The sequence below is a fragment of the Dicentrarchus labrax genome, unplaced genomic scaffold (assembly GCF_905237075.1).
Source record: "Dicentrarchus labrax unplaced genomic scaffold, dlabrax2021, whole genome shotgun sequence".
Lineage (NCBI taxonomy): Eukaryota > Metazoa > Chordata > Actinopteri > Moronidae > Dicentrarchus > Dicentrarchus labrax.
Window position 1 is genome coordinate 11,424,348 of NW_026136713.1, and position 27,798 is coordinate 11,452,145.

The 27,798-nt window shown below is 37.2% G+C and overlaps 2 protein-coding genes across 2 annotated transcripts in view; one reads left to right on the forward strand and one right to left on the reverse strand.

The window, feature by feature from the left end:
* The window catches only part of LOC127375175 (hemicentin-1-like), a 58,408-nt gene extending 38,298 nt beyond the window's left edge, over positions 1 to 20,110 (forward strand). Inside the window, 7 exon segments of the mRNA XM_051421047.1 lie at positions 2,318 to 2,566; positions 2,661 to 2,771; positions 9,606 to 9,929; positions 10,076 to 10,324; positions 16,058 to 16,270; positions 16,404 to 16,511; positions 16,776 to 20,110. Of these exon segments, the coding sequence (XP_051277007.1) occupies positions 2,318 to 2,566; positions 2,661 to 2,771; positions 9,606 to 9,929; positions 10,076 to 10,324; positions 16,058 to 16,270; positions 16,404 to 16,511; positions 16,776 to 16,963 (1,442 nt within the window). The 3' untranslated portion in view covers positions 16,964 to 20,110.
* A 3,733-nt stretch (positions 20,111 to 23,843) lies between these two features.
* cdx1a (caudal type homeobox 1a) lies at positions 23,844 to 27,632 on the reverse strand. Its single transcript, XM_051419603.1, has 3 exons — positions 27,132 to 27,632; positions 25,884 to 26,029; positions 23,844 to 24,517 (listed from the first exon to the last, which is right to left on the reverse strand). Exons 1-3 carry the CDS (start codon positions 27,481 to 27,483, stop codon positions 24,332 to 24,334), a joined length of 684 nt encoding a protein of 227 aa, XP_051275563.1. The 5' UTR covers positions 27,484 to 27,632; the 3' UTR covers positions 23,844 to 24,331.
* Between the last annotated feature and the right edge of the window lie 166 nt (positions 27,633 to 27,798).

A 27,798-nucleotide genomic window follows, 5' to 3' on the forward strand; every position in this document is an offset into this window, starting at 1 on the left:
GAAGAATAGTTATGTGTTAGATAAGTGGACAGATAACTTGTTGTTTATGTAGCTTTTAGTGTCAGCAGCTTTGCAAGTTAACATTAACTGAGCTTCCTCTTTTTCCTCTAACTGCTATTTCTACAACACCCACTAAGAGAAGACGTTTCAAGCTGCAGGGTGTCAGATGTGCATGTTAGTTATTAAATGAAGTAGAGAGGTTTGTCTGGAAGCTGCTGACTGAATCAACGGAGGCTGAACACTGAGGAGACATGGAGGCTGTGATTGGACTGTTGCTGATGATACTCGGAGTCTCTCATGGTGAGATGTTTAACTTAATTTGGCACATTTTATGAAGCTGTTGAATAAGGTTTACTAAAAAGAAATACAGTTTGACATCATCTTCAGTGAATCATGACACATACACTGATCAGCTATAACATTATGAGCACTGACTGGTGAAGAGAATAACACTGATTATCTGGTTATCATGGCACCTGTCAGTGGGTGGGATATATTAGACAGCAAATGAACATGTTCTCCTCACAGTTGATGTGTTAGAAGCAGGAAAAATGGGCAGCATGAGGATTTGAGTGATTTTGACAAGGGCCAAATTGTGATGGCTAGACGACTGGGTCAGAGCATCTCCAAAACTGCAGCTCTTGTGGGATGTTCCTGGTCTGCAGTGGTCAGTAGTACCTATTAAAAGTGGTCCACGGAAGGGAAAGCAGGTTATGGGTGGCCAAGGCTCATTAATGCACGTGGGGAGTGAAGGCTGGCCCGTGTGTTTCGATCCAATAGACGAGCTACTGTAGCTCAAACTGCTGAAAAAGTTCATGCTGGTTCTGATAGAAAGGTGTCAGAACACACAGTGCATCAGAGTTTGTTGGTATGGGGCTGCACAACATTATGACCACCAGGGTGCCCAGGTGGTCCTAATGTTATCAGTGTAAATTAATTCAATATAATTTTATTGAATTTAATTAAATATAATGTTCAATTGACTGCCATAAATCTATGATGCTTTATCTGGTGTATTTTTACGTACTTACATTCCACCACTGCTCACAGGCCTGTGTAATTCTCAGCTACACAAGAATAACTTCCTGTTTGCAAACTGTGGTCCGACTGATTTAGTAGGAATGACTAAATTGTTTACTTACTGTTAACTTACTGACTGATGGCAGATAAATGCTGCAGATTGAAACTCTTATTTGAACTTTTCTAAGGATGTTTTTTAATCAATTTAGGCAAATCCAGAGATTGGTTTCACATCACAAGTATGAACTTCCACTTTTTTATGAATTAATCTATTAAATTATACTTTTAGGATCCCAGACAGTTCAGATATTTAATTAATCCTGTGAAACCTGAAGTCACTTCATGGTTTAAGATAACACTGCATAACATTGTACCATAATAGAATAACTGTAAATTGACTAAGGCTGGACTTCTCTCGATATTTTGTGGATCGTTTTACAGATTTTTTCCAAATACAGCATGAACTATAATTCACTATCACTAGAAAAGTTGTGATCTGTGCTATAATTTAAAATAAAGTTCTGTAGGTGTGAAAAAACACATCATCAGTTTATAATGACTGGATGAAAAATGTGAAATACCTCTGTTAGCTAAAACTGAAATGTTTTGTCATTTAACATTGAGCTCTAACAATAAAGTCTGTTTTCACAGTGTGGTCAGAGAGAGACACAGCTGAACCAAACCACTGTTATTTGTTTAGATCGATTGTTACATAAGGCCAAAATATTGTCATGGTCATGACTTTTGTAAATTCAATTGTTGAACAATTATGAAAATAGTTATATTTACATTATTTAATTTATTTTCATTTTTTTAATTTCCAGGTGTGGAAACCTACTGTGATGGCAGAAAGAATAATGGAACTCAGTGTTATGGAGCTTTGGGAGGAACTGTGGTCCTCCAGCTGATGGACAGTGCCTCAGACATATTTAGATACGAATTCAAAAACAAAGCAACATCAATAGTCAAAGGGGGTAAGAACAGGACAGTGTTTATTCTGATACCAGACAGATATTCATTTACTCCCACTGATGGAACATTTAGGATCAACAACCTGAGCAGGACTGATGGAGGTGAATATACTCTCATAATCTCTGATTCAAATGGACGCACATCAGAGCCACAGACTCTACAGTTGATCATTCAAGGTAAAAAATAATTTTGTCTACAGGGGAATTTAGTAATATTCAAAGAAATACATGTTATATTTTATTGCTAAACTATATATATATATCTACTGTATATAATGTACAAGATTATTTTAATATGAAAATTAATCTTAGTGTGTTTCCTTCAGCTCCTGTGTCCTCTGTCCTGCTAGTCTCTGAGTGTCTGTCCCAGGGAGAGACGAGGGTGTCCTGTTCCTCTGAGGGAGGAGACAGTCCTCAGTACAGCTGGACTCTGGATGGACACACACTGACAGACACTCAGCTCCTCTCTGGAAATAATGAGACTAACAACATCACTCTGAAACCAGACGTCTCAGGACAACTGGTCTGCTCAGTCAGGAATCACATCAGTAGTGTCTCAAAAGAAGCGAGGAAATGTGAGTGAGAACACGAGTAGAAAACAGTTTGATAATTATGACACTGATTATGATCACTCTGTGCATCAGTGATTGCTCTGTTTCTTTCCCATAGGCCTTTTCATCAACTGCACCTTAACTAATGGGACAAACATATCAGAGTGGGTGCTTGAAGCCAGTGACATCCAGTGTATTGAGCCAACCACGAGTAAAGACACTACTGTGGGTAAGGAGACTGGCATCATGGTGTCAGTTAAACCCCCCACTAAAATCCCATCCTCCAATCAATCTGTGACTACTTCCAGCACAGATGACTCATGGTACTTAAGTTAACTCCTGTCAGAGCACTAACATGCACGACATGTATTTTTGTATTTCTTTATCTGAACAGATCGCTCCATACTCATATGTGGTTCACGAGCAGCTGTGGTGATTCTTATATTGAGTGGGATTGCTGTTTATTTTGTCTGGAAGAAGAAGAAATACGAGAAAGCTGAAGGCTCTGCCGTCTGTCGAAAGAGGGAACATCAAGAGAACTCTGTTATAATGGTTGAAATGAGAAGTTCTGCATCTGAACTTTAACTTTCTGTCGCCTCTCACCTGCTGTGATTGGTCATGTGTCTTTATGGACGTGAAAATAGAGTTTAGAGCAGAAACTCTTCTGTTTTTATTCTTCTCAGATTCACTTCTTAGCAGCTCACTATGAATATCATAAAAAGGTCTGTGAGTGTTTTCTGCATTTGTATCAGCGTGGAAAATAAGATAGAACAAAGGTTATGTATTGTGTTGGTGGAGCTGTCTGACTCTTTTTATAATATTATATATTTGTGATATGTTTCTTAAAAGAGAAAAGTTAAAGTTCTGGAGAGAAATTGTTTTCACTATTGTATCTGTATTTGTCTGAGTAGCTACGTATATTTAAAAAAATACATTGCATCTAAAGTTGTCTTTAACATTGTGTGTTGAATGCTAAACCTTAATTTTATGCCATACAAATTGTTGACATGTTCACATATATGATTGAAGAGTTTAACTAAGTAAATATTATGTAAATAATAATTTAGAGTTTTTGTCAAATCATTAAAAATAGGCCTATAAATCAGTTTTTCTTCAGTGTAATAATGTAAAGCATTTAAGAGTAAGAGCTTTGACTTAGTGGTGTTCTGGTGTTGTTATGTATTAAACTGTCAATCAATCATGTGTCATCTGTCCGTTTAGATAAGCTACCTTTTTGTTGACCTTTTGATCATGAACTGCTCTTTTAATGGCTGCTGAGAATTCAATACAACTTCCGCACTCATTGTAATACGCATAGATATATGGATATTAGTAGGAGTGAGGTTGTTTATGGGTAATTCTGCATTCAGTAAATCTGCCTGTTGAAAACATGTAAACACTCTGGAAATGTAATGACCTATAATAAGCAGCCATACAGCTGTAACTGACCTTAAGAGGCTTTATTCAAACACTCTTCCTCAGTATATACTGAGTGTTTCATTTCTTCAAGTGCAAAGTCGGAAAGTATTTGAGAGCGTTTGCCTTTAATTAAGAGTTGCCAGTAGAGGGCGACACAATCTAACAAGTCGACAGAGAGGGAGAAAGAGAGGAGGAAGACGAGGAATTGTAGAGCTGGGCTTCAAACCAGGAACACTTCAGAGACATTTTGAGCTTTACTGCGGGCTAACTGCACAGTCTGAATATTACATCATTTATTACCTTGGGACTAATTCTCTGACTGCAGGCTGTTTTTTTCTCTAAAGAACAAAGAGTATACCAATCTCAGATATTACGAAGACCCATAGTAGCCAAAAAGCAACAAATACACCTCTGCGTACACGCGCATCACGCGCTGTGCGTAAGGCACCACCAAACCCTGATCATCATTCTTCATAACAATCATCATGTTATGTCCACTGCGCCTCAGTGCTTATTCACAGCGTCAGAGCGAGAGAAAATGAAAACACACACTAACACACACTAACACACACACACACACACACACACACACACACAGGCAGTAGTGCAGTTTACTCCAGTTGACGACAAATCAGATTAAAAAAAAGTATAAAAGCGACATTTCCACCTGCTTTGTTGTTACAACCTTAGTGTAATAGTCTTAATTGTTAGGAACAAGCTCAAAGGAAAGCTCTCTGTATTTGGTCTAACTGTTTATCTCAGCTTGCTACAAACTCGAGAGGACTGATACTGACTGTGTGTGTGTTTGATGTCAGGAATATTATCTAAATTGCTGAGTTTAGTGACTTTGCTGTTGTAAATTGTTCTATTGCTGCTCTAGAAATAATATTTAGTTATATTTCAGAATAAGAATAAGAATCAGAAATACGTTTGTTGAATTTGTTCGTTACAGATCAAATATATTAAAACATAAATAAATTCTAATCCTGACTTTAGGTTTACTTGGTCAGTGAGCATATTTGTTTCACTTTTCTTTGCTAATGTCTGAGTGTAATGTGAAAAAGTACAACCTGTGTGAATTTATTATAATGATCATAGTAATAATTACATGAAAATGCATAGTTTTTCATCAAATACCATCAAATGTTCACATCCGGGGGTCCTGCAGCCAATCACAGTCCAGCGGGGGGTGTTACAGGCTGAGGAGCTGCATTACTAACTCTCCTTGATGACTCCTGCTGCCTGCGTACACCCAGAGTGAGGTGTAGTGTGAGCTGCTTTGTCAGGACCTGGTCCAGAGCTCTATTGTCTGGTAATGTATGATTAAGGCCAAAAAGGGTTTGCTGTTCAACTACTTTTAATTCTTTGCCAGGAAGCCCTGTAGGGGAGAGCTGCCATTTTTGTTACATTCCCCTTTCTCCTGTTTTTTCTTGTGTTGTCGAGAAGTTATGTTTAGAATTTTAACTTTTTTTTATTTTGGGTAGTTTATTTAGTTGTTTTTTTTAAATTATTATTTTATTTCTACTCAGAGCTCGTTGTTTTTGTTTTTTGGGCCATGTGTCTACCTGATGTTGCCTTTCACACTTCCTCCTCTGGCAATAGAACATTTCAAAACTGACCACACTGACACATTAGATTCCTCTGCTAGTTTTATGTTGCTTCACTCAGCCCTTCTTATTGTCAATTTTATACACATTTTATTGAAATTTAGACTAATTATTCACTCTAAAACCAGAATTTAATCTACAGTCTGGTGTGTGTGTAAATAACCACAACATGCTCTTATAATGCTTCGCTGTTAGGACCAGTTTGAGAGGTTGAAACAACATCTCAGGCTGTGAATTCTGATGAACTCTAACTCATCGTTCATTGGGAGATCAGAAAAAAGATGTATCATATGCTTATTTAGTCAGAAATGAGATGGAGAGACTTCAAGTCATAAGTCTTTTATCTTTTTAAATAATTCCTCTGTTAATATGCATAATAACATGGATCTTATAAATGTCAGCTGTCGGTCTCAAATCCTCTTTCAGTATGAAGGAGGAATGTTTCCCTTTCTGCCACTCAGTCCATCACACCCATGTGGCCCTCTTGGTCTGGTCTTAAAGGGAAGTGAAACTGACATCACTTCCTTTTCTCTTTTCTGCCTATAAAAAGATGAATACAACGTCGCTCCATTTGGTCAAAGGTTTCACACGTTTTCCTCTAAGGCTGATCACGTTTCAGGACACATTTCAGGCTGCTCAGTGTAAAATGTGCCTTTTTGTTTTGGGATGAAGTAGAAAGTTTGTCTGGAAGCTGCTGACGGGGTCAACAGAGGCTGAACTCTGAGGAGATATGGAAGTTGTGATTGGACTGTTGCTGATGCTACTCGGAGTCTCTCATGGTGAGCTGTTTAACTTATGACGCTAATAACAAATATTAATATTGGATTTATTATAATGTGAATAAAATCTTCTGCAGCTCTCACTTTTCTTTGTAGCTATTGGCTTCAGGTATAGTCATAAGTTTAGTATCGACGTTCTTCTCAGTGATGTGTAATGCACTGCAAGCTGGAAACCACCTGATGGTTCTGAAGAAATGACCATTTTTGTTGATAAATCAAGATATAAGATTAAGAAATAAGATATTCAGATAAAGAATCAATTGACAAACAGCAGTTTTTAACTGTTATTTGAACTTTTCTAAGGATCGGAAGCTTTCTTTTTAAGATAGTTAAGATAAAAACCTTATTTTCTTCTTAAATCCGTCAAAAGTTTAAGATAACACTGAATGACATTGTATCCTTTCATTGCAGTTATGTCATGCAGGGTTTTTAGTGTGGATAATTTTTGCATCACAAATTTAATTTTCGCTGAAAAAATCGTGATGATGTGAATTTTTGGAGGGGTCTGCACCAAACAAACATTTTTTTTATCTGGAGAACAACATTTGTACTACAGTACATAATAATGCTGTTTTGACGAACATTTCACCTTTATTATTTTTACATTGCACTTGGCCACATTATGATTGCGATAATATTTTGATTAATTGTTCAGCCCTAATATCGTGCCTGTATTGAATATTTTTTTTAATGGAATAACTATAAAACTATTTTAAAAAAGGGTTGAACTACTCTCAATATCTTGTTGATCCTTTCATAGACTCTTCCCAAATACAGCTTGAAATATAATTTAGTATCTCTGCTAATAATTTTAAATAAAATTTATCAGGTATGAAAAAAACAGTACAAGTTTGCAATGACTGGATAAGGTTATCTTAGTAAACTAAAAAATGCTAAATACATCTGCCACAGACCTGTGTAACACTCAGCTGCAAAACAATAAAAGCTTGTTTTCATAGTGTGGTTGGAGAGAGACACATTTGAACCAAACTTATTTGTTTCGATCAGTATTTGCATATGACCAAATTATTGTCATAGTCACACTTTGTAAATTCATTTGTAAATCATATGATCAAAAGAGTTATATTTACTTTTTTAAATTTCATTTATTTTCCAGGTTTGGAAACCTACTGTGATGGCAGAAAGAATAATGGAACTCAGTGTTATGGAGCTTTGGGAGGAACTGTTGTCCTCCAGCTGATGGACAGTGCCTCAGAAATATATAGATACGAATTCAAAAACAAAGCAACATCAATACTCAGAGGGGGTAAGAACAGGGCAATGTTTATTCCGATGGCAAACAGATCTTCATTTACTCCCAGTGATGGAACATTTAGGATCAACAACCTGAGCAGGACTGATGGAGGTGAATACAGTCTCATAATCTCTTATTCAAATGGACGCACATCAAAGCCACAGACTCTACAGTTGATCATTCAAGGTAAAAAAAAAACTAGTTTGCCTACTAGGGAATTTAGTAATATTAACTATCATATTATATTGTTAAACTACATACAGCATTTCTCTTCTTCTATATGAAGTATATCTGTATATATTGTATGTCTATTTTGTATTATAAGCTTTATATAATGACAAAGATTCTGTTAATATCAAAAGTCATCCGAGTGTGTTTCCTTCAGCTCCTGTGTCCTCTGTCCTGCTGGTCTCTGAGTGTCTGTCCCAGGGTGAGACGAGGGTGTCCTGTTCCTCTGAGGGAGGAGACAGTCCTCAGTACAGCTGGACTCAGGATGGACACACACTGACAGACACTCAGCTCCTCTCTGGAAATAATGAGACTAACAACATCACTCTGAAACCAGACGTCTCAGGACAACTGGTCTGCTCAGTCAGGAATCACATTAGTAGTGTCTCAAAAGAAGCGAGGAAATGTGAGGGAGGACACGAGTAGAAAACAGTTTGATAATTATGACACTGATAATGATCACTCTCTGCATCAGTGATTGCTCTTTTTCTTTCCCATAGGCCTTTTCATCAACTGCACCTTAACTAATGGGACAAACATATCAGAGTGGGTGCTTGAAGCCAGTGACATTCAGTGTATTGAGCCAACCACGAGTAAAGACACTACTGTGGGTAAGGAGACTGGCATCACGGTGACAAGTATGTCTCATTAATGCACGTGGGGAGTGAAGGCTGGCCCGTGTGTTTCGATCCAATAGACGAGCTACTGTAGCTCAAACTGCTGAAAAAGTTCATGCGGGTTCTGATAGAAAGGTGTCAGAATAAACAGTGCATCACAGTTTGTTGGTATGGGGCTGCACAACATTATGACCACCAGGGTGCCCAGGTGGTCCTAATGTTATCAGTGTAAATTAATTCAATATAATTTTATTGAATATAATTAAATATAATGTTCAATTGACTGCCATGAATCTATGATGCTTTATCTGGTGTATTTTTCCGTACTTACATTCCACCACTGCTCACAGGCCTGTGTAATTCTCAGCTACACAAGAATAACTTCCTGTTTGCAAACTGTGGTCTGAGAGAAACAGTTACAGCAAACCCACTGTTTCCTACTGATTTAGTAGGAATGACTAAATTGTTTACTTACTGTTAACTTACTGACTGATGGCAGATAAATGCTGCAGATTGAAACTCTTATTTGAACTTTTCTAAGGATGTTTTTTAATCAATTTAGGCAAATCCAGAGATTGGTTTCACGTCACAAGTATGAACTTCCACTTTTTTATGAATGAATCTATTAAATTATACTTTTAGGATCCCAGACTGTTCAGATATTTAATTAATCCTGTGAAACCTGAAGTCACTTCATGGTTTAAGATAACACTGCATAACATTGTACCATAATAGAATAACTGTAAACTGACTAAGGCTGGACTTCTCTCGATATTTTGTTGATAATTTTATAGATTTTTTCCAAATACAGCATGAACTATAATTCAGTATCACTAGAAAAGTTGTGATCTGTGCTATAATTTAAAATAAAGTTCTGTAGGTGTGAAAAAACACATCATCAGTTTATAATGACTAAACCTATAGCTAAAACTGAAATGTTTTGTCGTGTAACATTCAGCTCTAACAATAAAGTCTGTTTTCACAGTGTGGTCAGAGAGAGACACAGCTGAACCAAACCACTGTTATTTGTTTAGATCGATTGTTACATAAGGCCAAAATATTGTCATGGTCATGACTTTTGTAAATTCAATTGTTGAGCAATTATGAAAAGAGTTATATTTAAATTATTTTATTAATTTTTAATTGTTTAATTTCCAGGTGTGGAAACCTACTGTGATGGCAGAAAGAATAATGGAGCTCAGTGTTATGGAGCTTTGGGAGGAACTGTGGTCCTCCAGCTGATGGACAGTGCCTCAGAAATATTTAGATACGAATGGTTAAAGAACAAAACATCAATACTCAGAGGGGGTAAGAACAGGGCAGTGTTTATTCTGATACCAGACAGATCTTCATTTACTCCCACTGATGGAACATTTAGGATCAACAACCTGAGCAGGACTGATGGAGGTGAATATACTCTCATGATCTCTGATTCAAATGGAAGCATATCAGTGCCACAGACTCTACAGTTGATCATTCAAGGTAAAAAATAATTTTGTCTACAGGGAAATTTACTAATATTCAAAGAAATACATGTTATATTTTATTGCCAAAACTATATATATCTACTGTATATAATGACAAAGATTCTTTTAATATCAAAATTAATCCGAGTGTGTTACCTTCAGCTCCTGTGTCCTCTGTCCTGCTGGTCTCTGAGTGTCTGTCCCAGGGAGAGACGAGGGTGTCCTGTTCCTCTGAGGGAGGAGACAGTCCTCAGTACAGCTGGACTCTGGATGGACACACACTGACAGACACTCAGCTCCTCTCTGGAAATAATGAGACTAACAACATCACTCTGAAACCAGACGTCTCAGGACAACTGGTCTGCTCAGTCAGGAATCACATCAGTAGTGTCTCAAAAGAAGCGAGGAAATGTGAGTGAGAACACGAGTAGAAAACAGTTTGATAATTATGACACTGATTATGATCACTCTGTGCATCAGTGATTGATCTGTTTCTTTCCCATAGGCTTTTTCATCAACTGCACCTTAACTAATGGGACAAACATATCAGAGTGGGTGCTTGAAGCCAGTGACATCCAGTGTATTGAGCCAACCACGAGTAAATACACTACTGTGGGTAAGGAGACTGGCATCATGGTGTCAGTTAAACCCCCCACTAAAATCCCATCCTCCAATCAATCTGTGGCTTATTCCAGCACAGACGACTCATGGTACTTAAGTAAGGAATAACTCTCCTGTCAGAGCACTAACATGCACGACATGTATTTTTGTATTTCTTTATCTGAACAGATCGCTCCATACTCATATTTGGTTCACGAGCAGCTGTGGTGATTCTTATATTGAGTGGGATTGCTGTTTATTTTGTCTGGAAGAAGAAGAAATACGAGAAAGCTGAAGGCTCTGCCGTCTCTCGAAAGAGGGAACATCAAGAGAACTCTGTTATAATGGTTGAAATGAGAAGTTCTGCATCTGAACTTTAACTTTCTGTCGCCTCTCACCTGCTGTGATTGGTCATGTGTCTTTATGGACGTGAAAATAGAGTTTAGAGCAGAAACTCTTCTGTTTTTATTCTTCTCAGATTCACTTCTTAGCAGCTCACTATGAATATCATAAAAAGGTCTGTGAGTGTTTTCTGCATTTGTATCAGCGTGGAAAATAAGATAGAACAAAGGTTATGTATTGTGTTGGTGGAGCTGTCTGACTCTTTTTATAATATTATATATTTGTGATATGTTTCTTAAAAGAGAAAAGTTAAAGTTCTGGAGAGAAATTGTTTTCACTATTGTATCTGTATTTGTCTGAGTAGCTACGTATATTTAAAAAATACATTGCATCTAAAGTTGTCTTTAACATTGTGTGTTGAATGCTAAACCTTAATTTTATGCCATACAAATTGTTGACATATTCACATATATGATTGAAGAGTTTAACTAAGTAAATATTATGTAAATAATAATTTTGAGTTTTTGTCAAATCATTAAAAATAGGCCTATAAATCAGTTTTTCTTTAGTGTAATAATGTAAAGCATTTAAGAGTAAGAGCTTTGACTTAGTGGTGTTCTGGTGTTGTTATGTATTAAACTGTCAATCAATCATGTGTCATCTGTCCGTTTAGATAAGCTACCTTTTTGTTGACCTTTTGATCATGAACTGCTCTTTTAATGGCTGCTGAGAATTCAATACAACTTCCGCACTCATTGTAATACGCATAGATATATGGATATTAGTAGGAGTGAGGTTGTTTATGGGTAATTCTGCATTCAGTAAATCTGCCTGTTGAAAACATGTAAACACTCTGGAAATGTAATGATCTATAATAAGCAGCCATACAGCTGTAACTGACCTTAAGAGGCTTTATTCAAACACTCTTCCTCAGTATATACTGAGTGTTTCATTTCTTCAAGTGCAAAGTCGGAAAGTATTTGAGAGCGTTTGCCTTTAATTAAGAGTTGCCAGTAGAGGGCGACACAATCTAACAAGTCGACAGAGAGGGAGAAAGAGAGGAGGAAGACGAGGAATTGTAGAGCTGGGCTTCAAACCAGGAACACTTCAGAGACATTTTGAGCTTTACTGCGGGCTAACTGCACAGTCTGAATATTACATCATTTATTACCTTGGGACTAATTCTCTGACTGCAGGCTGTTTTTTTCTCTAAAGAACAAAGAGTATACCAATCTCAGATATTACGAAGACCCATAGTAGCCAAATAACGCGCTGTGCGTAAGGCACCACCAAACCCTGATCATCATTCTTCATAACAATCATCATGTTATGTCCACTGCGCCTCAGTGCTTATTCACAGCGTCCGAGCGAGAGAAAATGAAAACACACACTCACACACACTCACACACACACACACACACACACACACACAGGCAGTAGTGCAGTTTACTCCAGTTGACGACAAATCAGATTTAAAAAAAGTATAAAAGCGACATTTCCACCTGCTTTGTTGTTACAACCTCAGTGTAATAGTCTTAATTGTTAGGAACAAGCTCAAAGGAAAGCTCTCTGTATTTGGTCTAACTGTTTATCTCAGCTTGCTACAAACTCGAGAGGACTGATACTGACTGTGTGTGTGTGTTTGATGTCAGGAATATTATCTAAATTGCTGAGTTTAGTGACTTTGCTGTTGTAAATTGTTCTATTGCTGCTCTAGAAATAATATTTAGTTATATTTCAAGAATAAGAATCAGAAATACGTTTGTTGAATTTGTTCGTTACAGATCAAATATATCAAAACATAAATAAATTCTAATCCTGACTTTAGGTTTACTTGGTCAGTGAGCATATTTGTTTCACTTTTCTTTGCTAATGTCTGAGTGTAATGTGAAAAAGTACAACCTGTGTGAATTTATTATAATGATCATAGTAATAATTACATGAAAATGCATAGTTTTTCATCAAATACCATCAAATGTTCACATCCGGGGGTCCTGCAGCCAATCACAGTCCAGCGGGGGGTGTTACAGGCTGAGGAGCTGCATTACTAACTCTCCTTGATGACTCCTGCTGCCTGCGTACACCCAGAGTGAGGTGTAGTGTGAGCTGCTTTGTCAGGACCTGGTCCAGAGCTCTATTGTCTGGTAATGTATGATTAAGGCCAAAAAGGGTTTGCTGTTCAACTACTTTTAATTCTTTGCCAGGAAGCCCTGTAGGGGAGAGCTGCCATTTTTGTTACATTCCCCTTTCTCCTGTTTTTTCTTGTGTTGTCGAGAAGTTATGTTTAGAATTTTAACTTTTTTTATTTTGGGTAGTTTATTTAGTTGTTTTTTTTTAATTATTATTTTATTTCTACTCAGAGCTTGTTGTTTTTGTTTTTTGGGCCATTTGTCTACCTGATGTTGCCTTTCACACTTCCTCCTCTGGCAATAGAACATTTCAAAACTGACCACACTGACACATTAGATTCCTCTGCTAGTTTTATGTTACTTCACTCAGCCCTTCTTATTGTCAATTTTATACACATTTTATTGAAATTTAGACTAATTCTTCACTCTAAAACCAGAATTGAATCTACAGTCTGGTGTGTGTAAATAACCACAACATGCTCTTATAATGCTTCGCTGTTAGGACCAGTTTGAGAGGTTGAAACAACATCTCAGGCTGTGAATTCTGATTAACTCTAACTCATCGTTCATTGGGAGATCAGAAAAAAGATGTATCATATGCTTATTTAGTCAGAAATGAGATGGAGAGACTTCAAGTCATAAGTCTTTTATTTTTTAAATAATTCCTCTGTTAATATGTATAATAACATGGATCTTATAAATGTCAGCTGTCGGTCTCAAATCCTCTTTCAGTATGAAGGAGGAATGTTTCCCTTTCTTCCACTCAGTCCATCACACCCATGTGGCCCTCTTGGTCTGGTCTTAAAGGGAAGTGAAACTGACATCACTTCCTTTTCTCCTTTCTGCCTATAAAAAGATGAATACAACGTCGCTCCGTTTGGTCAAAGGTTTCACACGTTTTCCTCTGAGGCTGATCACGTTTCAGGACACATTTCAGGCTGCTCAGTGTAAGATGTGCCTTTTTGTTTTGGGATGAAGTAGAAAGTTTGTCTGGAAGCTGCTAACGGGGTCAACAGAGGCTGAACTCTGAGGAGACATGGAAGTTGTGATTGGACTGTTGCTGATGCTACTCGGAGTCTCTCATGGTGAGCTGTTTAACTTATGACGCTAATAACACATATTAATATTGGAGTTATTATAATGTGAATAAAATCTTCTGCAGCTCTCACTTTTCTTTGTAGCTATTGGCTTCAGGTATAGTCATAAGTTTAGTATCGACGTTCTCCTCAGTGATGTGTAATGCACTGCAAGCTGGAAACCACCTGATGGTTCTGAAGAAATGACCACTTTTGTTGATAAATCAAGATAAAAGATTAAGAAATAAGATATTCAGATAAAGAAACAATTGACTGTTATTTGAACTTTTAACTGTTTTTTGAACTTTTCTAAGGATCGGAAGCTTTCTTTTTAAGATAGTTAAGATACAAACCTTATTTTCTTCTTAAATCAGTCCAAAGTTTAAGATAACACTGAATGACATTGTATCATTTCATTGCAGTTATATCATGCAGGGTTATTAGTGTGGATAATTTTTGCATCACAAATTTAATTTTCACTGAAAAAATCGTGATGATGTGAAGTTTTGGAGGGGTCTGCACCAAACAAAAATTTTTTTTATCTGGTGAACAACATTTGTACTACAGTACATAATAATGCTGTTTTGACGAACATTTTACCTTTATTATTTTTACATTGCACTTGGCCATATTATGATTTTGATAACATTTTGATTAATTGTTCAGCCCTAATATCGTGCCTGTATTGAATATTTTTTTTTAATGGAATAACTATAAAACTATTTAAAAAAAGGGTTGAACTACTCTCAATATCTTGTTGATCCTTTCATAGACTCTTCCCAAATATAATTTAGTATCTCTGCTAATAATTTTAAATAAAGTTTATTAGGTGTGAAAAAAACACAGTACAAGTTTGCAATGACTGGATAAGGTTATCTTAGTAAACTAAAAAATGCTAAATACATCTGCCACAGACCTGTGTAACACTCAGCTGCACAACAATAAAAGCTTGTTTTCATAGTGTGGTTGGAGAGAGACACATTTGAACCAAACTTATTTGTTTCGATCAGTATTTGCATATGACCAAATTATTGTCATAGTCACATTTTGTAAATTCATTTGTAAATCAAATGATCAAAAGAGTGATATTTACATTTTTAAATTTCATTTATTTTTTTAATTTCCAGGTGTGGAAACCTACTGTGATGGCAGAAAGAATAATGGAAGTCAGTGTTATGGAGCTTTGGGAGGAACTGTGGTCCTCCAGCTGATGGACAGTGCCTCAGAAATATTTAGATACGAATGGTTAAAGAACAAAACATCAATACTCAGAGGGGGTAAGAACAGGACAGTGTTTATTCTGATAGCAGACAGATCTTCATTTACTCCCACTGATGGGACATTTAGGATCAACAACCTGAGCAGGACTGATGGTGGTGAATACACTCTCATAATCTCTGATTCAAATGGAAGCACATCAGAGCCACAGACTCTACAGTTGATCATTCAAGGTAAAAAAAAACTAGTTTTGCCTACTAGGGAATTTAGTAATATTAACTATCATATTATATTGTTAAACTACATACAGCATTTCTCTTCTTCTATATGAAGTATATCTGTATATATTTATTGTATGTCTATTTTGTATTATAAGCTTTATATAATGACAAAGATTCTGTTAATATCAAAATTCATCTGAGTGTGTTTCCTTCAGCTCCTGTGTCCTCTGTCCTGCTGGTCTCTGAGTGTCTGTCCCAGGGAGAGACGAGGGTGTCCTGTTCCTCTGAGGGAGGGGACAGTCCTCAGTACAGCTGGACTCTGGATGGACACACACTGACAGACACTCAGCTCCTCTCTGGAAATAATGAGACTAACACCATCACTCTGAAACCAAATGTCTCAGGACAACTGGTCTGCTCAGTCAGGAATCACATCAGTAGTGTCTCAAAAGAAGCGAGGAAATGTGAGTGAGAACACGAGTAGAAAACAGTTTGATAATTATGATACTGATTATGATCACTCTGTGCATCAGTGATTGCTCTGTTTCTTTCCCATAGGCCTTTTCATCAACTGCACCTTAACTAATGGGACAAACATATCAGAGTGGGTGCTTGAAGCCAGTGACATACAGTGTATTGAGCCAACCACGAGTAAAGACACTACTGTGGGTAAGGAGACTGGCATCCCGGTGTCAATTAAACCCCCCACTAATATTTCATCCTCCAATCAAACTGTGACTTCTTCCAGCACAGATGACCAATGGTACATTAGTAAGTGAAATCAAACCAACTGCAATGGATTCATTAGTCATTTTCCATTCTTTGTCAGTCTCCATAAAAACACCTGTAATGTTGGAAAACTTATAGATCTGTGTGTCTCTTTTGTCTTTTATTATTCAAACAGCAAACTGGCCTATTCTGGCCGGCGTACTCTCTGCACTGATAATTCTGCTTGTGGTCGGGGTGGCAGTTGTCTCTGTTCATATGAAAAAGCAAAACAACAAACCTAAAGGTAGTAAACAAAACTTTCTTTTTCTGAACCATCACTCCTTTCAGAGTTGTTTTGCTCTATTTATAGATTAAAAGAATAATTTGACATTTTGTGCAGCACACTTACTCGCTTTCTTGCCGGGAGTTAGATGAGAAGATTGTCTTCTCATCCTCGGCGAGAAAGTAAATACATGTCAAAATGTCAAATTGTTCTTTTCAACAATCCACTGAGTGTCTCTAGTTGTAAGTATGATATATTTGTGGAAAATCTCCTTTTACTCCTCAGAACAAGAGGATGATCAGGAGCTAACGTATGCTGATGTCAGGATCATGCAGCGGCAGGGGAGGCAGACGCAGCAGAGGGCAGAGGTTGAGGTGGAGTACGGCCAAGTCAAGTTTTCAGAGCGACCTCGGCAGGCTGTCGAACCAACAGCAGATGATTGTGTGTACTCCCAGGTCCGTAAAGGCAGGTGATTCAGAGTGCTCAGAGTTTTTATTACAAAGACTGAATCCATGAAGGCAGACGGAGGAGATGTCTTTAGATGCTTAAAGGTCTTTCACCCTAATTTATTATCATTTCCAATAGGAAAAATATAAGCCATCAGAGCTCATAGATATTATTTGTCATCACCTTTACTATACTAATGATGACTGGACATCAAAGCATCTGTTTCATCTGTCTATATAAAAACAATTATACTACAATTTTTTCCCTCTCTTTTTATCTTTATGTTGTACTTCCTTGTTTAACTGATTTATGAGTCTATTTACTTTTATTTCATTGTTTAAACCCTGTAAACTTGCAATAATGATATAACATGATTTTAAGAATAACTTTACAGTATATCTTTACAGTATATTTAGTTTTATTACTCTACGTTGACTGGCAGACATAAACAGTTCAGTGGTCTGAAAAAGTGGCATACATTTATTTTGGTCCATCATCTGTCTGCGCACGTCATCTAAAATGGCTATTTAGGTAATAAAGTTTGCATACTTAAATCCAGATTATTATTTATTAAACAGATGTGGATGGATGAGTTGAGGGTCAGAGTATATAAAAAAATAAACTAGTCTGCTCTTGCTCTGGTAGATTTATTAAAGGTTAGATGCAATGAGTGGGAGTTAATCTCATATTCAGCCGGGCTGCCCGTCTTTGGTTCTCTAACCCAAAATTACGTTGGTAGACAAATTTCTTGCAGGAAGTTCACAGTGTGCACGAATGTGTTTCCATGATGTAAACACTTCTGCTTTTTCTCAGGCAAAAGCTCTCAGTGTTACAAAACGGTGTGATCTTTTAAGATAATTTATCCCAGGGTGTTAAAATGCAAAAATTATAAAAGGTCTAAAGGTCTTTAATGCAATGATAAAAATGACTTTGTTTTAATTGTGCTGCATACTCTCATATAAAAGTTAGTTGGGGAATTAGTATTAGTACTATTTCAGTATATGTAGACATAACCTACACTTCCACTGTTTCTTAAGCGAGTTAGCGGCGCAGGAGGAACACATTTGTGTGTTGTTCTCTTCCTTTTTCTCCTTAACTGAAACAAGCGGAGGAACTGAGAGGGACAAACTTAGAGTTCTTGTCGAATGTAGTAAGGTGGTGTGGTTCGAGAGGAAAGGGTTTTAGCAGTATTTCAGATTGTGAGCAAGAGATGTGTTTATCTTTTAACACCATCAAGTTTGCTATATTTAGTCTGATGTGTTTCCTATGACTTTGTGGCTTCTAGTTCAGAATGTTCCTGCCACAAAAGAAGCATAGATTATTGCTACTCAGCTGTACATTTGACACTTGTGATCTTTTAATAATTTAAAAATTTTAGTAATTTCAAGCTCCAACTTCCAAGTCTGAAGGAGAAACCTATCTATATTGTGGGTATTTATGCAAATTATTTTGGCAAAATGGAAAGTCAGTTGAACACGTGCTACTGATTCGTGATCTAATATTAACCAGCTAGGTTCATTATTAGAAATTCTGTTTTTACCTATCATGAAATAGTACTATATGCAACTGAGGACTAGATCAAGTAGATCAGTACTATAATTTATATCCACTGTTCTGCCATTAGCAGGTGAACAAGGGCTAAATGGTCAAACACAGCGCACATTCAATGACTGGATGAAAGCGTGTTCAGGATAATTTGCACATCCAAAATTCAATCAATTATCATAAGAACATAAGAGAGAAAATTCTTCTTAGCATAATTCTCTTTTCCAATCACATAAAACAGCAGCCCAGCACAGTGTTACATTTTAACTGACTTAAATCAGCCAGTCAAACTAATAAGAAAGTGGAAGCACCACAGATCAGATTCATATAAATTGCTCTATTGACTTATCTAAATATCCCTCACTCTTGGTTCCTTTTCTAATAGACACAATCTTTTTTTTTAAGTTAACCTTTGTGCAGTTTACATGCTCCAACCCACAAGAGGGTGTGCTCGACAGCACAGGCGACAGCGATAAACAACAAGCACAGAAACAAATACTGAAAGGCATGAACTAGAGAATGAAGTCTTTTGCGTTATTTCAGCTCTTACACAGAGGAATGTACAAAGCCACTCATAGTGAACATTTTGTAAAAATATATTTTAATTTAGTCAAACCTGTAATCAGATGCATGTCTGTCAACAACCTTTTGGTATGTGGAGTGGGTTAGTTCAAACCTTTGATCCTCAGGCAGAGCACCCTTCTTTTCTCTGCCTATGCCATACCACCATCTGAAACACCTGTTTGTATAAAATAATGCGATTTTTCTAATTTATGCTTAATTTGTGTGGTGCAATTTTTTTTAAATGGTTTGTAATTTTTCATTTAAGTAAAATGTATTTATTTTTTTCTGAACGTTTTTTTGGAGATTTTTTTGGAGGTGACAACGTTTGCTTTTAGTTGTATTCTTGCTGTGGGTTTAATCAGAAACGGAGGCTACATGATTGGTTTGGTTTGATAGCTTGAGGTTAAAGGTTGACAACCATGGACAACCATTCACCTGATTCCAGAGCCATAAAATTGGTGTTTATGGTTCATGATAGTTGTAGTGTCCTTAGGTTTAAACAACTACCTGATGCCTTAGTTGAACCCTTAGTTGAACTTCTGACTGACATAATCTACCGAGCAAATAATTGACAACACAGGAGAAGTGTAATAAAGTCGCTCCAACAATCCTGTATCCTTTTGCCATCTGATTAGTCAGCTAGTATTGTGTGCATAACATAGGAAATACAAATGGATTAGACTGTTGCATCTTAGCTCTTTATAGGTTTGGTTGACCCACAATAAAACATCTTTTTTTCCCTCATAAAAATCAGGTGATTTTGTCATTGTCATGACATGTTCATGTGACGTTACCTTGCCATGGCAAAAATATTTAACTATAAAACCAAGACTAGTATTTGGTGCCATTTATTCAACGCTGGGCATGCTTTTAATGCAGATGTGCAGATATTGTTCAGATACTCTTGGCAGAGTAGGGATAACTGTTTAATCAGTATTTGTACAGTCCAGCTGCTTACTGTTGGACCTTTGTGAATGTAAAGAAATGCAATGTTGGAAGATATTAATGTTTCTGTGAAAGCACTTGTCAAAAGTCATGAATTACATTAAACTCCTGTGTGTGTGCATGGCCTATATTATTTTTTTTATTCAATTATGGTAAGTTATGGTGCAAAACTGAAATCATCTCAGGTCGTAATTCCATAAAATTATTATATTAAGTGATTTTGTGGGCAGGTGTAGATTTGTGCAATTGGTGCATTCCTTCTTTGGCGGCATGAACTGATCAAATAGCTTTTCTCTGTTGAAAGGTTTAATAAGATTGTGGCGCAGTGAAAGCAAATAGACAGACAACTGATGACTGTGGTAAGAGCCACTGAAGAGAAAATGCAATAAACCTCTGTTCTGAGCATGGTTTTTATACAATGTGCACACGTTTTACAAGCAGCAAAAACCAACACAAACGTCTGCTTATGAACATATGAAAATACAGACACACTGCTGAAAGAGAAAACTGAATTTTTTTCACTGCACGCATTTATTGATAAATAAGTGCGTTGCACAAAGTAGGTGGTACAGTGGTTTATTTTGAAATCATTGACTGACTGGTACTAAATTTACATTGTTACCCATACTGTCAATGATTGCTACATGGGCCACTTTTCCTTCCTCTTCAGTGACTTAAACAGGGACAACCTGAATGCTTACCATTTCTTACATGCACAGTAGTGTACATGAATTAACATTTCACATATACAGTACATAACTCCCAAAAGACTAGAGAAGCAGGGGCTTTTTTCACTTTGAACGTGGGTTTTGTGGCATAATTAGATTATGAGTCATGTGTCAGCTGTTTTTCAGGATGTGGCTAAACTCTGCTGTCTGAGCTTCTTATTCCACAGTCCTTTTTAAACACATTTGCTCTAAGTTCCTTTTTGTTTTCACAATGTTGTAGCGAAAAAAAATAAAATAAAAACACATTTTAAGTCAAAATGGAAACAACCGTCACCAAATGTTTTTTCATGCCATATGCTTTTTTAACAATAAATGTGTTTTTGTGAGTGTTTTCATATTAAAATCCCATTGCATTTACTTCCTGTTTTTTTTTTCTACAGTTTCCTTCCTCTCCCTAACTGAAAACCATTTGCATAGGTGAGAAGTAACGCAGTACAAATACTTTGTTACTGTACTGGACAGTACTAGTTTTTTTTCAGTTATCTGCACAACTACTTGAGTATTTAATTTTTTTTCACGTTTTACTTTTACCCTCCACATTTTTACACCAATATCTGTACTTTCTACTCCTTAAATTTTCAAAACATTCTTGTTACTTTAGTTTTCATGCATTTTTACATCATTGCATACCTTCCCAACGCATTAAAAATACCAAGTAACAAGACAAAACAGACAAAAGAGGGAGACTCAATCCTATTTGAACTTTCAGTGAGCTCTGCACAGAAACAGCTGGTAGCTAACTGTCTAGTATCTCTGCTTCTACTTGAGTAAAGACTGTGTGTGTGCCCATTTGTTTATACTTTTGAATTGTATTCCTATGGTATTGTCTGCTGCAATATTTCAATAGAAATAATAGTAACAACTATAACTCTCTGTTCTCTCTCTATTTCCTATAAATTCAACCGGTAATAGATGAATTAGCACAATTTTACTTCCCCAAAAATAAATAGCAGGGCTGTTTTTGGCCGTAAAGACAGACACCAATTTTCACCTGGATGGTCAGTGTGATTGAGTTGACTTGAGTGTGCATTTAGGTCCGTGTATGGTCCGTGTATGTTTTGGTCATTGGATTTTCCTTTCAGAAACGGGTATTAAAAAACAGAAAACGAGTGGTTATTTGATTTTCGTTTTAAAATACAAAAATTAAAATTGAAATACAAGGCGTTTTTCTTTTTCATGGTCAGAAAGGGATGAGAGAAATTTAAAAAAATATTCGATTTTCATTTTCTATTTCATATAACAAAAAATAAAATCACTAGAAAACAGAAACGGAAAAAAGGCCTGTTTTTTCATATTCTGAGACCGGATGTTGTCATTTACAGGACGGTGCTGTGTAGAAGAAACAGTAGGCTAGTAAACTGCGGTCAATCCAGTCGTGACTCCGATCTCCGTGGTCAAATCAGCCGCACTTAAATTTAGAGTGTACAAGTATTCTCAGCATTATGGTAAATGCGGAGAAACAGTGTATTTACTTCCGGTTTTCAAAATAAAGGTATTTAGAACAGTAAGCTATAATTAAAATATGTTACATTAAAGTGTTTCGTGCGCCCCTGATGAATAAAAAACACTTTATATCAAGTATCTTTACTGCACCAGTGTGGAGAAATGCCAAAATAAAAGTCTCATATTTATGCTTCCAGAGATTGCATATTTGACCATATTTGAGGTACTGTAAAAACATATTGCTCAGTGTTTCCTGGCTACTGATGGTATATTTGACTTTTACACATATGAGACTACAAGCATTTTTACTGTACCAATTTGGAGAAATTGAAGAATTAAAGTCCCATATTTATACCTCCAGATTCCATATTTTCTTATATTTTTGAGCTACTGTAAAAACATATTGCTCAATATTTCCAGGCTATGGGTGAAGCATTTTCATTATACTTCAATAATGCTGCTGTAATCATGACAAAATTTCACACAAATGTTTAATAACATCTTGATAATATAAACACTAAACACTAAACACTAAACACAAAATCCTACACAATTCTAATTTGTTTACTTTTCAAACAAAATGCAATGCCAGTCCACATTCTTCTTATTTTGCTGCTCTGCTGTGTCCATTTGTAGGTAAAAGGGAAAAATAATTAGTTTTAACTTCAAAACACCATTGTACCTACTGTCTCTTCCTCACATATTATTTTTTATATTATTCAGTGTGACAGCTGTTGCAGGTGGTTCCACATACAGTTTACATTTTTACCGTAGCTCAAATATAAGAAAATATGGAATCTGGAAGTATAAATATGGGACATTTATTCTTCAATTTCTCCACATTGGTACAGTAAAAATTCTTGATATTAAGTATACTTGTAGTCTTAGATGTGTAGAAGTCAAATATGTCATCCATAGCCAGGAATTATTGAGCAAAGTGTTTTTACAGTAGCTCAAATATATGAAAATACCACTTGGAGGTACAAATATGGACTTTTATTGTTGAATTTCTCCAAATTGGTACAGTAAAAATGCTTGATATTAAGTATGTTTGTAGTCTCATATGTATAAAAGTCAAATATACCATCGGTAGCCAGGAAACACTGAGCAATATGTTTTTACAGTAGCTCAAATATGGTCAAATATGCAATCTCTGGAGGCATAAATATGAGACTTTTATTTGGGCATTTCTCCACACTGGTGCAGTAAAGATACTTGATATAAATTGTTTTTTTTATTCATCAGGGGCACAACACTTTAATGTAACATATTTGTATTATAGTTTACGGCTCTAAATACCTTTATTTTGAAAACCGGAAGTAAATACGCTGTTTCTCCGCATTTACCATAATGCTGAGAATACTTGTACACTCTAAATTTAAGTGCGGCTGATTTGACCACGGAGATCGGACTCACGACTGGATTGACCGCAGTCTACTAGTCTACTGTTCTTCTACACAGCACCGTCCTGTAAATGACAACATCCGGTCTCAGAATATGAAACAACAGGCCTTTTTTCCGTTTCTGTTTTCTAGTGATTTTATTTTTTTGTTATATGAAATAGAAAATGAAAATTGAATATTCTTTAAATTTCGCTCATCCCTTTTTGACCATGAAAAAGAAAAACGCCTTGTATTTCAATTTTAATTTTTGTATTTTAAAACGAAAATCAAATAACCACTCGTTTTCTGTTTTTTAATACCCGTTTCTGAAAGGAAAATCCAATGACCAAAACATACAGGGACCTATAACTATTTTCTAATTCATGTTGCAGACACTTGACTATACATGGACATCTGCATTCTCACTCTGCTAACCACAATTCACACATTTCAACACCCCTATGTGTCAAAGGAAGCTCTTTTTTTCATTGTGGCTTTAACCAACATTTACTGAAGAAGTCATGTGATCCAGTAATTCGTTAAAATCACTACCTTGGTGCTGATTATGACCCGTATTTACACATAAAAGTCCTGAGATCGGCAAATGCCCACTAGAGATGATCAATGCATCAGCTGTGAAGTGCTTGTCATTGTGGAAGGCAGGAAGTGCAGCATTATAACATTATGTTGATGTGAATCATCTTCATTCATTCTGTGGTACACTTATAAAAACAAAACAGGCTATGTACATATTTCACGCTGTATCAGTCTTCCATATGAGATGCACTTAGTATTCCTCTGATATTGTGTCAGACAAAATGTTGCTGCTGGGGCTGGTGGTGAGGTGGGTGTCAGCGGGTCCGCCCAGCACAGGTGGGGTGGGTGTAGTTGTGGAGGCCTGCTGGGAATGCTGCAGCTTCTTTCGGGTTATCTTCCTCTCTTTGGCACGTCTGTTCTGAAACCAGATCTTCACCTAAAACAAAGATACACACAGACATGAGATATCAATATCAAAAAACATATGTATTTGTCAAGGACTCTTGATAAATGTTAATAAAATATAATATGAAAGAGTAAATAATGCTTTATTTCACTTTCTATTGTCACCAAGTTTGTTATCTCCAGTGTGATGAACCGCAGCTATTTTGCTTTTTTGTGTTACCTTCATCTTGCCCTGCCTACTTCTGCTTTAGTTTAGTAATTTCCTTCTTTCCCAGCATTACTTTGTTGCACTCAACCGCACTCATCAAGCAGAATGAGCAGGCAGAAAAACAATAATACTATCATGAGTGAGGGAGAGTTTAACCATTAATGTGTATGTGAGATGGTTTGTTTGGCCACATAACATTATGGTTTATAGAGGTTTCTGCTGTTTCTTCTAAAGATGGTTTCTCTAAATGGGATTGTTGAAGAACTTTCTGTGCTGTTTCAGAATTAACTCTACATGAGGGAACTGAAAGTGTCCATTTAACGATGACAATAAGAAAACGTACAGCACCAAGCAACTACATGAACCGATAGCAATACCTAATATTTATTTTCGAAAATAGCAACAATGTCAATGCATGTGAGAAAAAATATAACATGCATGGACACAAGTGCTTTCCTATCTGTCACTCTTCACCACTGCCTCCTCCTCCACCTCTGGAAATAAAGATATCTCTGTCACTCATTCCTGAATAGGAGGCACAATTTTCTTTGAATTATTTGTGATCCATGTATTATTGTTTTCTGGATCAAGTCCTTAAATTGAGACTATGCACACTGTATTGTGGAAAGTTGATTTCATAAATCATTCCAACAGACACGCTTTTAGTCCAGTTAGCTACACAGGCCGTGTGACATAGCGTATTTTTGTGCTTTAAGTCTATTTTCTACTTTTTTATAACATAACTACAGTGATCATGTATTGGCCTTCATTTAATACTGTGCCTGAACACACCCTGTGTAGATGAAGAGTTTGGGGTTGACCTTTCCTTTATATTCACGCCTGCTTTTTCAGTCATGTTCATATGATTCTCACCTGTTCTCCTGCATTGTAACGGTACTTCCTCATGTTTCTCTACCCAACTACAACTTCTTTGCACCTTAACTACCTATTTATCTTTTTTATCTTTTCTACCTCAAGTATTTTATTCTATTGTTGTATTTTATTCTATTGTATTTTATTGTATTTAAATGTACCTGGCTGCTATGATGACCCAATTTCACTTCAGGGTTTAATAAAGTCTATCTATCTATCTATCTATCTATCTATCTATCTATCTATCTATCTATCTATCTATCTATCTATTCCACACCTCTCTACCTCTAACTTTGATTTGCTCCAGTCCTCTCACCTGTCTCTCTGAGAGGCCCAGCGTCACTGACAGCTCGGTCTTCCTCCTCATGGTGATGTAGCGGTTGTACTGGAACTCCTTCTCCAGCTCCAGGCGTTGTTGGTCAGTGTACACCACCCTGTACTTGTCTTTAGTGCGAGTCTTCCCTGAATCACACAAAACAACCCTGATTTAGTAAGACGATAGTTTGGATGATTGACTAGCTTAGCGAATGTATTGAACAGGTGTGTTAACCTGCCAGTAGTACAAACAAGAGTGATTATAATGTCAGTGAGTCACTGGTACTGTGAGCCGTCTAAACACGACTAATTTGATGAAGTCTGGTGCCACGTTCAAGTTCAGGCGCCACTTAAAGCCTCATCAACTCTATTAATCACACTAACTATAACTAATGTAAAGACTCCCCACTGCATTGCATCAGTGCTTCTCCTTATCACTGTGAATGGTGTTTACATAGGTGTTTACACAGTCAGCTATTCATTGACACAAATGTTCACACACACTAGGGAAAGAGGTTGACTCAGAGATATTGATCCGAAATCTTGACCATGTGACAACAATCGATCGAGGCAGACCAACACACGCAGACACAAGTAAGGCCTTAAGGGTTCGTCTTTAGAGGATTTTCGGTTTGACTTCTTCTGACTTCCTGTAATGTCTGCGTTATCTAGACAGTTTGTCACCCTTTTGCACCAACCCAGTGGACAGAGAGGGTGGGGAGCTACACTTCTGCAGACTTCATGGCCTCCACTGTTAGCTTTGCATTGACACCTCACAACATTCTGTCGGAAGGGAGAGGCAAAAAGACTGATGAATGTGTGTGTGCAGTCAGCCTGACTCTACTCTGTGTACATGTTGAAATTGGTCCTGTCTATGAAAATGCGTTCTACCATGTCTGTCATCCGTACACGCACTCAACTGCTGGGGTTTAGTTTGCAATGTGACTGCACCAAGCACAAAAAAACAGTGTTAGTTTAAGCATCCTTAATTAAGTGTTATCTCAATGAAAATTCCTGTTAATTTATTGGCATTTAAGATATCTGACTTGTGATCAGCCCAAAGATAGACTAGACCTTCTTCTAGTAAGAGTTTTATGTACATTAAAGAAGCAGTGAGTATATATCAGCCTAATTATAATATATATAAATATATAATAATATATAATTATAGGCCAATAGAGTTTTTAATTACATCATACAGACTAATAGCCTACATGGAGACCTCTATGGTGTATCCAGTATGTCCCACCTGAAATGGACGGTTTGATGGATTCAGGAGGCCTCCTCCTGGAGCTGAAGGGGTCCTGACCGGAGATAAAGTTGTACGGCGTGAACGACCCCCCTCCAGCGGCGGTGGGCGTGCCACTGCCGCTCAGCTCCGGAGAGGAGAAGCTGACCTGCCCGGCGCTGGGGCTTGACCCCGGGAAGCTGTACGGATACTCCTCCCGGGGAGCGTAGACTGGGTTCCAGGCACTTGTCGACGGGTCACCGAGTCCCGGGACGTGATGATAACCGGTGAAGTCATACGGAGGCGGAATGTACTGACTGTTCAGTGACAGCGCCTGAGCCGGGTGCCTGGCCGTCTGTGAGTTGGGGTACATACCGGTATCCTCGTCCGACAGGTAGGGTTGACTCTCAGGTTGACCTCGATGAGTCAAACTGTCTGGCGCATGTTAGTTCTCCCTGTTTATTCCCAGCAGGCTCTGGCGCTCTGTTTCCACTTCAGTCTAAGGTTCAAGCTTATTACTGGCCGGCTACCTGTGCAGGAAGACTACACACCTTTATAGATTTACTGCCAAGGAGTTCAAAAGTATCAATGTGACGTCACGGTATCTACCTGAGACCCACCTGCCTGCTCGTCTTGGCGACGTGAGGGCATTGACCCAGGTTTATCCAGACTACCCCCGGTGGACCGA